Genomic DNA, 12,125 nt, shown 5'->3' with positions numbered 1-12,125 from the left:
TAAAATTGAAATGCATATTATGAAAAAAGTTTTAATGAATTCATTTGTTTTATTATTATTATTATCGTGGCCAAACTGGCGAGCCAATTCAGGCTGGAGACACCTGAAACGCGGAAGACGGGTTAAAGTTATGGAGCTGTGTGGAGAAAATAAAGGTTTGATACTTCACTTTTCCCTCCCTTAAAATTATTTAATTTCTTCGTTCTTGTGCATATTGTAGCTGTGATCGTTACGTTGGCAGATTTGGCGGGAATTTGAAAATTCTGATTGCGGTGTCCTTCCTCTTCCTCCTCTCAGTTTTTTACTTGGCGTATCATCTCCACAACCGATATTATATTGTTGTTGGCTCCGAATCTACCTACCCTACGTTCTTGCTTTGAACGTTATGTCCAACGTTACAATAAGGATTGACAAAGTATGATATTTTGTGCCTCTTGCCTGCGGTCTATCAACATCACATTAATTAATTCGATCAGGTTTTTACACAATTAGGAACAGGGACATCATCAGCGTGTTTATTAATTTAATTCTTTTTTCTCTTTTGTTCTTTGTAGGGTGAGGAATGAACTAACACCACCATTGGGGGGTGGGGTACAGCTACACCTGGGTAACTAAAAAAAAACTTTTTGGAGGGGGCGGGGGGGGGGGGGGGGGAAGAGGGTAACGAAAACACCTTTTTGGAGGGGGCGGGGGAGAGGGTAACGAAAAACCTTTTTGGAGGGGTATGGGATAGGGTAACCAAAAAAACATTTTGGAGGGGGGGGGGGCGGGGGGGAGAGGGTAACCAAAAAAACCTTTTTTGTAGGGGTCGGGGAGAGGATGACCAAAAAAACTTTTTTGGAGGGGGCGGGGAGAGGATAACCAAAGAACCTTTTTAGAGGGGGTGGGGGAGGGGGGGAGGTTTCTGGAGGGGGAAGAGGGTAACAAAAAAACCTTTTTGGAGGGGGGGAGGAAGAGGGTAACCAAAATACTTTTTGGGGGGGGGGGGGAGGAAGAGGGTAACCAAAAAACTTTTTTGGAAGGTGTGGGGAGTGGTTAACCAAAAAACCTTTTTGGAGGGAGGGGTGGGGGAGGGTAACCAAAAAACCTTTTTGGAGGGAGAGGTTGGGGAAGGTAACCAAAAAACCTTTTTGGAGGGGGGGGAGGGGAATGGGTAACCAAAAACCTTTTTGGACGAGATGGGGGGAGGGGGTTGTCCAAAAGTTTTCAAAAAGTCCGATAAATATGCCTAATTTTATCTCTTACACGAGTCTCGATCTTGTATACAAAACAAAAAAAATTTATTTTATAAAAGTTCCAGGAAATGGTCAATTTATTAGGGCCGAGGCTATTAAGATCTTGGAAAAAAAATTAAATACTTTGGCCAGAATTCAGTTACTGGAAAAAAAGAATGAAGCGAAAATCGATTTTGAGAAAATATATTTTTGCAGCAAAAACGAGAACGAAGAAAAAAAAATTCTGCATTCAGTAGAACACACACCTCCACTGGGCTGCACAGTTTAAGTTTTGTATCCCTCTGCTGATAGGTCGGATCTGGATTCGTACCTCAACCAAAATCGAATCTGCTTGTTCTTGTCACTTACCCAACTCATCCACCAAGTTTTGCCACACGTCATCCACAACGTTGTGAAATATTGTTTTGGCCCCATCACTTATTGGTGAAGAATCGCTTGAAAAATTAAAAAAAATTATAAACCTTTCGGCCATGTCAAATACCCAGCCTTTCCACCAAATTTTGTCCGAATCCATCCACAACTTTTGGGGAAATCCTGTTTACAAACAAACAATAAATATGTGGTACACAGCATGATATGTGTGAAATCCCTAAAATAATTTGTTGACCTTTGGCCTATGTTCACCTCAAAAATAATTGGTGGTTGACTTCAGTGATCTGACATGCAAATCCTTTTCAAACTGTAAGTTAATCGGATGAAACTTGAGGATTTTAGAAATTCGATAAAGTTGTTGACCTTTGGCCTATGTTGACCTTTTGACCTTAAGATGAATAGACTTTTTCCTTTTGACCAATTCTACCATTTGGTGAACTTTCGTAAAGATCGGTTTAAAATTGTGACCTGGTAAAATTGAGAGGTGATTGAAAGACAAACAAATAGACAAACAGACAAACAGACAGACAGACAGACAGAATAACGCACAAGTCGAACCAATATACTTGAAAAATCTTCAATTTTTACATGTAACAAACAGACACGGGTGAAAACATAACCTCCGCCACCTAAGGTGTATGGAGGTTATTAAATTGCAATTCAAACAATTGAACCACTGCCAAGAAAAAAGTGAAAAGTAGCACAACAATAAAAAGATTGGATTTGATTCGTCAGAATACAAGACAGGTGTCAACACGAATTGGCAGGAAGTGTTCTCCCCATAGGGGTGGGTATTTGATCGTCACTACAATCACCCATCCATACTTAAGCTACCTACCAGGCCTGCCCATGTTCATGTACCCTCCAACCCCAGTACCTGTGTAATTCCAGTTTAAACCTGTCTACTCTTTCTGCTCCTATTAAGTTTTCAGGGAGTCAGTCCATTCCCTGGAACGGCACTCGGTAGAGAGCATACTTCCATCAGGCTGAACAGTTTACATTTTATATCCCACTCATAGGTCGGATCTGGACCAATCACCAATCTAATCTGCTTGTTTTTGTCGCCTACCCAACGTAACGTATCCACCTAGTTTTGTCATAATCCGTTCACATTATTTTGAGATATTCTGCTATATGTGTATATATATATAATTTCAAACAAGTGTGCCTCACTGACCGGGTCCTCAGTCGAGGTCCTCAGCATCATTCTTTTTCGGCCCTTCAACCTCGATACGGTCAGCGATGGTGGGCCAGCAGGGGCATATACGCCTCCACATGCAGCAGCTACACCTGGGTACATACCCCCACCCCCAGCCAGTGAGAACATGGACTACAACAACAAAACCACCTCCACTCCCAGAATCCAAAGCCCCTTATCTACTCACTCACACACACCAAAAAAAAAAAACCAACCGACCACCTACCCTACAACATGCACCACTCAAACAAAAACACATTCATGCAACACATACACCCTCTGCTGTGAAACACACACACACACACACACACACACACACACACACACACACACACACACACACACACACACACACACACACACACACACACACATACACACACACACTCACTCACACCTTCACACCTTCACACCTTCACAACTTCACAACTTCACACTTCTCCATTTATCTTCCGCGCTCAGTCACCACCCCTTTAGGCTGAAATGAACCACCAACCTCAACCTACACCGTTCAACATGCCTCCATAAACTTCCTCCATATCCAAGGTGAGCCTTTCAAGGCAACCTGGGCCACTCTGTCACACATCTTTCCTCTTTCTGTCCCACTCACTCCAAGCTGAGCAAGAAATGCAGAAAAGGAATTGCCAATATAACCTCTGCACCCCACCTCAAATTGCTGAGAGGAAACTCACCAACCCTTATCCCAACACTCTGTCTCCAGCTCACTGTACTTTCCTCTTTTCTTCTTGTGCACCTCCTCCATGTTCTCTTCCTAAGGTACAGACAATTCCCCTAAGATGACCTGTCTTGTTGCACCTGCCCAGATGACAATGTCAGGCTGCAACCTTGTCACACAGATGTCCTCTGGGAATACCAATTGTGGCTTTAGGTCTGCCACCACCTGCCAATCACAAGCATCTTCGATTGCTTTCCACCTCCTCCTCTTTCTACCTCTTACCACTAGGCCCTCCTTGACAAACAACACTTCTCCCCCATTGGTCTCCTTCTCCACTCTTCTCCACTCTTCTCTCGAGACTCTCGGTCCCAGCACCTATTGTTGCACCATCTGCACTACCACCGCCAGCACCTGATCATGCCGCCTTTTTTATCCTCCTGCTCCCAATGCTGCACCGTTCCCAAACATCCACACAAAGAACATCTCTCCTCCTGCAACAACCCCCACAATCTCAAGTTTAATGGTGACGGAAGCACATCATACGTTGCCTGCAACAGGAAACTCAACAATATTGGCTCCATCCTCCAAATCTCTTGCCACTTCAATGTCCTTACCTGCACACCTTCCCACCGCGTCCAAGCACCTTGCTGTGCCTCTCCATCTGTTTTCACATATCTCACCTTCTCCTCCTTTCTTCTCACTTCTCTCTCAACCATCTTACTCCTCTCTTTCACACATGCCTTTCCCCATCGCTCATGCTTCCTCCACTCCAAGCCGTGCTGTACCACCCCCATGACCTCCTCCTGTTTCAACCGCTCCTCCATCTCATCCAGCTCTACTCTTGCGTCCACTTCCGACTTCTCTCTTCTCTGGGAGAGTATATATATATACACACAGACTTGGCATTTAATATGGAATATTTTTTTTTCTTCTTGACTTGGGTTTACTTTCTGAACTCAATATATCAATCTGGTGAGTTTCTTTTACCCTTCGGTGATGTCTTTGTTGAAAGAACCATGTCACTGATTGTCTTTCGCAGCAAGAAGTCAATAACAGGATTATATCACAGGTGGCGTGACAAAATGTAAGGACAGGTACATTTGACGATTGGCTTCACAATCGGGTATATAAGGGTTGTTGCGTTCTGTATTAGTGGAAAACAACTGCTGCACGTCTACAAAAGTTATTGCTGCTTCCTCTGGAGATGGTCCGTCAACTTAACAATGCTGTTTGTCATGGAGTGGTGGCTTTACGAAATTCTGCCATGAAACAGCGTGCTATTGCTCGGCAGTATGGCATCACTCAAGGTCAGGTGTCAAAGATCCTGAAACGAAATGCTCAGAGGGGTGTCCCTACTCCAATACCGAGGCGAGGACGTCCACGCAGAACCATAAGGAGAGATGATCGCCAGCTGCACCGGTTAGTCCGCAATGGCCGTACCAAGTCAGCTAATCGGCTTAGGGCTGAGTGGCAGCAACTGACAAATGTGCCTGTATTCAGAAGGCTAGTCAACCAACGACTGGTTCAAGCAGGCTATCGTGCCAGGCGTCCCCTGAGAAAGCCACGACTGACCAGACAACACAGCCAGTGCCGATTGCAGTGGGCCAGAGAGCACTGTCAATGGCAGCCAGGACACTGGAATCACGTGACCTTCAGTGACGAGTCTAGATTTCTGGTCTATCGTCAAGATGGCCGTGTCCGAGTGCGCAGACAAGTGCATGAAGCCCACAACGAAGATTGTATAGTGCCAAGAGTCAAAGCTGGAGGTGGTGGGGTGACCGTTTGGGCTGCTTTTCATGCAGGGGGCAAAACTGACCTGGTTGTTCTGAATGGAAACCTGAACCAGTTCAAGTACAGGGTCATTCTGGAAGAAACATTGCTTCCATTTGCTCGTGCAGCCTTTCGAGGAAACTTTGTCTTCCAAGATGACAATGCACGGCCTCATCGTGCTCGCATGATCCAACACTTTCTTGCTGACCATGGTGTAGAGCATATGGAGTGGCCTGCCATGTGCCCGGATATGAATCTGACAGAGAACTTGTGGGCAGAATTAACGCGTCAAATCGACAACTTGGACCAGCACTCAGCAGCCTACCTCTGCATGAATTGCAGCAGGCTATTGTCACTGCATGGCAAGTGATTCCTCTCCAAACCTTGGCAAATCTCGTGAACAGCATGCCTCGACGTGTATGTGATCTCCTGAATGCTCGTGGGGGTTACACGAAGTACTGAACTGTAATTTTACTGTCCGTAATCCCAGTCATAATTTAGCTTTTGTTTTTGTTGAAAAAAAATTTGGCTAATGTGCAAAATAAAGAGATACTTCTGGAAAACGCACAGAAGTTTAACACAGTACTGTCCGTGAATTGAGTTCGATATCAGTTTACATCACTTTCAAGGATCAATTTATTTGCTTTGAAATGTCAAATGTGGTTTTTGTTTCTTTTAAAGGTCAGATTAACAAAATCTAGAATAATTTCAACATAATTCCAATGAACTTTTGGTTCCAAGTCATCTTGAAAAGTAAGTTCACCCCCACAAAAAAAATATTCCATTTTAAATGCCAAGTGTGTGTGTGTGTGTGTGTGTGTGTGTGTGTGTGTGTGTGTGTGTGTGTGTGTGTGTGTGTGTGTGTGTGTGTGTGTGTGTGTGTGTGTGTGTGTGTGTGTGTGTGTGTGTGTGTGTGTGTGTGTGTGTGTGTGTGTGTGTGTGTGTGTGTATATATATATATATATTTATATATATATATATATTGTTGCGGATATGAGATTGGCATCCATCCATATCCGCTTGTAAATATTCTCCTATTTCCTCCATACTTCCCAACTATCCCCAATCCCCCATTCCCTAGTCCCATTTCCTGTAAACAACACTCTGTAGACCCGACCTCCCCCTATTTCCCCCATTAAATGTCGCATCCAGGTCCACCGCATCTCACGTAGACAACTCTAGGACATCTTGCTAGTTATTCTTAGTTTATGTCAGTTAAGGACTCGTTTCCATTAACTCTGACTCTTCGTTGCACCAGAATGTGATTGTATGGCACCGTTAGGAAGTTTAGGACCTCCCAATACCTCCCCGCAGCTCTTCCTCACGGTTCAGCAACAGCAACAACAACAGCAACAGCAACAACAACAACAGCGGCGGCGGCGCGGGGAGTGCGCGTCCTCACTCCGGCTTGGTTGGTAGGGGGTGTTGGGAGGGCACCAAGCCTTTCCAGCGAGCCGCCATCGACCATGTGCTCGACGGGGTTACCAAGTAGGGGCTCGCTGTCAGCCCCTCGTCAAGGGCGGAGCCCGGTAACCCCCGCACCCAATAGAAGCGGCGGACCGATCCCATCTGGGGCGGAGCCAACGAGCCGAGGGCGTGTCACCTCTCGCTGAGCATGCGCAGGAAGAGGGAGGTGACGTGAGATGCGCGCAGAGCTGAAGGAGAAAGGACGCACCCTCCGAGCGCCGAGAGACCTCCCAAAGACTGAGCTGTATCCTGTCCCTGAGCCAAGGTGCACCTTGTGCTATCGACTGCCTGTCCTTCCCTGCCATCAATCCCTGTGTAAGCCAGTCTTGTTCCGTTTGTCTGTGGTCTGTCTGGGATAGATAAGATTGTGTCTAAGTGCCTATCTCTTCTGTGCTTTACCTCATACCTTGTAATCTACCCCTTTTCTCCACCACCAATTATATCCTCCTCCGGAGGTCTTGAGAACTGTACCCCTTGTGTCGTTTCATTTATCCCAGTCGTTGTGTCCTTTCCAAATCATTGATTTAGCATAGCGCGACTTGGTCAACGTCGGGTGGAATCGGGTGAGTTGGGGAAGAATCGGGGGAATTGTTAGGTCGCGGCAATACCACCGCTCGGTAAATAACATCTAATCCGCGATCCGTAACTATATATATATATATATATATATATATATATATATATATATATATATATATATATATATATATATATATATATTAGGGTGGTCCTCAAATGTAAACATTAACTTTTCTAAAGTGCTTTAACATTTTTTTATTACACCTGTAGAGAGAACAAATTGGTTAAAATTTCATTTCATTTTGAAAACTTTTACCACTGTCACATGGCCCCTGCTAATCTGCTAATCAGCACTATACAGAAATTATTTCGGTTTGTTTCAGTTATGATGGTGAGTGCAAGTACTTCAAGAAAAGCAACCAGAAAAAAAGAACCATGTGTGGCTGATAGGCTGCCATATTGAAAAACTACCAGAAACTCGGCTCCCATCTTGGCAAGAGATTCTGCAGCGATACTTTAAGCAACATCATGCTGAGAAATTGAACATAAGCAGTGCCGCAATAACTGTTGTTCGTGAGACATTATGCATCTGGGAGAAAGCACGGATCCCCACTGTAGATGAGCGGAATATCATTGCAAAACTAGAGAGAAAAGTAGAACAATACAGATCCATCCTGAAAGTAAAGAGCTGGCGATCTGTCCCTCATAAAGAAAGAAGAGCAGTTTCAAACCGGTCGACGTGACTTATTTGACATTGCTCATGTTGATGTCTTTGATCTGATCAAAATATCAGAGGACCGTGAATTCCTTGAGGCATAACGGGAGCCAGGTCGATGGGGCTTTATGGTTGGTGTTGACAAGGTGCTAGCAGGAAAAGAGGAGCGGACACATCAACGTGACAAGGTGTTGACTGAAAGAGAGCAGCATGAAAAAGAGAAGCAAGCAGCCCGAGAGGAGACTCTTGAGCTCGCATCATCAACAGACAGCAGTGCTGAAGCCAGTGATCATGACGACTCTGCTGTTCTATCTGCTTCAAAGAGGCAGAGCCGAAAGCGTGCAAGTAGCATTGTTACACCGGACCTAACAGCAGCTCTCGACCGCACCAAGGTTAGCGATCGATCAGATGTTCACATCTTGTCAGCAGCAGCCTCTGCTCTGGGACATGACCCTTCAGAGTTGGCCATCAACTGCACATTGATCAGGAAATCCAGGCGGATCCAACAGAAGGCAATTGCAGGTGACAACCAGGCTTCCTATGCTCCAAACACAAGGCTGGTGGTTCATTGGGATGGCAAGCTCCTTCCAGACGATGGGACTAAAAAAGTTGATCGCCTTCCTGTCATTGTCAGTGACCCTCAAGGAACTGGAAAGCTTCTGGGTGTGCCAAAGCTGCCAGCAGGAACTGGACTAGCAACAGCTGCTGCTGTTATGCAATGCCTCGAAGAATGGCATTTGCAAGACATGGTGGCAGGTATGAGCTTTCACACGACCGCCAGCAACACTGGTTCAGCACTTGGTGCATGCACTATTTTGCAGCAAAAGCTTGGACGACCACTATTACATTTTGCATGCCGGCATCACATTCTGAAACTAGTGGTAGAGGCAGCAATGGCATCATTCAAACCATTTATTGGTCCATCAAAAGGACCTGAGATAGCCGTCTTCAAGCGTTTCCAGTCAAACTGGATTTCCATTGACCAAAGCAAGTTTAAGCCAATGATGCCTGATGACCTGGACTCTGTAGTTTCAGGTGTATTTTTAAGTTGCAAAGAAGATGTCATTTCATTCTGCATCCAGAAACTGGAATCGGGCCAACTGCGAGATGACTACCGTGAACTTCTTGAGTTGACTATTATTCTGTTTGGTGAGCATCCTCCGAGAGGATTCAGGTTCATGCAGCCAGGAGCCATGCATCGGGCAAGATGGATGGCCCGTGTGATTTATGGAATCAAGATCTACTTGTTCCGTGATCAGTTTCGACAGACCCCAAAGGAACTCACTGGCATAAAGCATTTTACAGCATTTGTTGGAGCAGTGTATACCAAAGCCTGGTTCAGCGCTCCATCTGCCATTGGCGCTCCCGCTTGAGACCTAACTCTCTTAAAAGCACTCACTTTCTATCCTGATTCAGTGATTGCCGAAACCACCAGCAAAAGCTTTCCAATCACTTGTGGGACCTCAGCGAAGAACTGGCAGGACTTGCTCTGTTTGACGATAGTGTTGAGCTTGATGTCAAGCGAATGATAGTAGCTGCTCTTAAAGAAGAATGCCAAGAGAATCCTCAACCACGGGTACATGTGGATCTTACAGCAAAAGAAGCCATCGCTGCCAAGACTGTTGCAGATTTTGTTACTTCTGCCTCACTGCGAATTTTTACTGCATTCAAAGTCAATACTGACTTCCTAGAAAAGGACCCTGGTGAGTGGGCTGATGACCCATCATTTCAGTCATCACAGCAAGTCTTGCATGGTATTGCCACTGTCAACGACTTTGCAGAACGTGGTGTAGCATTAATACAGTTACTACAATCAAGTCTTGACAAAGGATGAACAGCAGCGCCAGTACCTGTTGCAAGTTGTTGAGTGGCATCGCCATCAGTTCCCCGACGCAAAGAAGATAAAGAGGAAATAATTTACCACAGAACTTATTAATGAGGAATCAATGGTCTGGAGGACTCTTACCCTGTGTGTTTATGATGATTGTCATACATTCTTACTGATTTGGGATTACATCTGAGTATTAGTTTATTAAAAACAATTTTGTGTGTCGATACTGAAACATTGTAATTTTCAACCCATGTGTGACAGTAGTAAATAAAGTCGTGCAGAAACCATCTTTGGCACATTTCATTTTTTCACAACAAGGAACAATTTTAGCAACAAGCACATGAAAAAAGTCCAATTTTATTTTTTGGTGTACATTTGAGGACCACCCTAATTATATATATATATATATTTATTTATATATATATATATATATATATATATATATATATATATATATATATATATATACATATATATATATATATATACATATACACACACATACACACAGTTTTTGGCCCTATCTCTCAATGGTGAAGAATCACTTAAAAATTCTAGTATCCGGATTCGGATGTTCACCAATGTCTAATTGATTCATTCTTGTCACACACCCATCTGTCCACCAAGTTTTGTCTGTATCCATCCACAACGTTTTCAGATATCGTGCTCACAGACAGACAGCAAACATGGTTGAAAACCACCATCAGTGGCAGAGGTAACTACTCTGAACGAAAGACTCCTGCCTTGCCACCGTGAATTTCTCCAAAGGTTTTAACATGAACGATAGATCATTTTGTGGACTTTGTTAAAGTTTTATTGTTTGCCCAGTTTGACAATTCCATGATTGTATGACAGGAAGCATCTTTATCAAAGATATTGCTTGCAAGTCGGGCTGGCAGAATGACCTAGAGGTTGGCACACTCGCCTCTAAGCTGTCTGTGTTTGAATCTCGGCCCAGCTATAACTGCTGTCCTGGTGCTTCACTGGCAGGGTAATCCATCAGTGTCTGTCCCGTCCTTCACATGGACATTAAACTGGGAGTCACGTCTACTAACGTTATTTGGTGGACATTAAAGATCCCACTCTGTCCTTTGCGAAAAGTAGGTGAGCTATCACCAGCACCATGTCCAAATTCCTGCTCTAACCTTCGTCAAACGTCATTCATGCCCTAACATGGTCAGCCAGTTCATGAAAGACTTTGTCCATACTTCCCCGGCTGACCCCACGAGAACGTGTGATTAATTTTGTAAAGACTATTGACTCCAACTCGTTTGGTGTAAAGCAGGGCTGCGGATGAGCTCCAGCAATCTTGACCTCGTTTCTTGCAGCTGTTTTTCAAACGATCCCTGCAGTCCGTTATTCGAGCAATCTCTACATATCCGTCTCTTATGAACTGGCTGAACCTTCGATGGACATAATCAGTCATACATGCAACAGACATTCCATCACAGTGGTGCATGTGTGTGCATGCATGTTCTTCGTTATTCCATCTTTGCTTTGCTTCCACAAAAACGAAAGAAGGGCAAGAGTGCAAATCTGTGTCCTGCTGCATGTTGACTTTAACACTGGTTTATTAGCAATGACGATTTGTTTCGGGTCGCTTACTGCCATTTGTGTATTAAATAATAAATAGCCCCAAGTGGGTGACGGTCATCTCTTGATCGGGTTTCAGAGCAATTTGCTGGTAAATAAGGGTGAAGTATGGATGCAAAGTTTCAGGGGGTAACTACACCCCCAACCTCCTCCCTCCCCCCCCCCCCCACTCTCCTGGATACCCCATGATCTGAAATTGAAAATTCCAAGACAGAGCGATCCTGCCGATCATTGCGTCGGAGGGCCATATCAGGTTTCAGAGCAATCGGCTGGTACATAAAGGGTGAGTATGGATCTGAAGTTTGTGGGATAACCCCCTTGGGAGCCCGCATGATTTGAAATCGGAAAATCGAAGGGGGAGGGATTGTGCGTACCACCGTCTTGTATTCATTTGTCAAGTTTCAGAACAATCAGCTCGGTGATATGGGAGGAGCAGCAAAATTGGTGAAAAGTTAACGGACGGATGGATGGACGTCTGGATATAACAGCCCATTTCATAATGTCATCTCTCCCAGAATCGAGATGAGATAACCTAAAAAGTATTCGTAAGAATTAATAAGTTTGATGGAATGAGCTGGTACAAACTCCCTATTTAGCCTTCCTGTACATGGTTAAGTCCAAGGTCGTATATTTCATAGGAATTTATTTACAGCATAATGAGATCAATGATTTGTTGCTACATTATTATTATTCCTATCTTGCATGGATTTGGAAATGCTGCTTTTTCGACCACGTTTTCAAATGTTTTA

At 44.3% G+C, this 12,125-nt stretch overlaps 1 protein-coding gene across 1 annotated transcript in view; it reads left to right on the top strand.

Annotated features, from left to right (window-relative positions):
* The first annotated feature begins 82 nt into the window (after nucleotides 1-82).
* The window catches only part of LOC137431082 (CST complex subunit CTC1), a 441,606-nt gene continuing 429,563 nt past the window's right edge, over nucleotides 83-12,125 (top strand). Inside the window, exon 1 of the mRNA XM_078782659.1 lies at nucleotides 83-155. Within this exon, the coding sequence (XP_078638785.1) occupies nucleotides 131-155 (25 nt within the window). The 5' untranslated portion in view covers nucleotides 83-130. The remainder of the gene's footprint in view (nucleotides 156-12,125) is intronic.

Source organism: Myxine glutinosa, chromosome 7, assembly GCF_964187855.1.
Source record: "Myxine glutinosa chromosome 7, kmMyxGlut1.1, whole genome shotgun sequence".
Taxonomy (NCBI): domain Eukaryota; kingdom Metazoa; phylum Chordata; class Myxini; order Myxiniformes; family Myxinidae; genus Myxine; species Myxine glutinosa.
The sequence above is the reverse complement of the archived record's forward strand: the minus strand, read 5'-3'. Positions and strand labels throughout refer to the sequence as shown.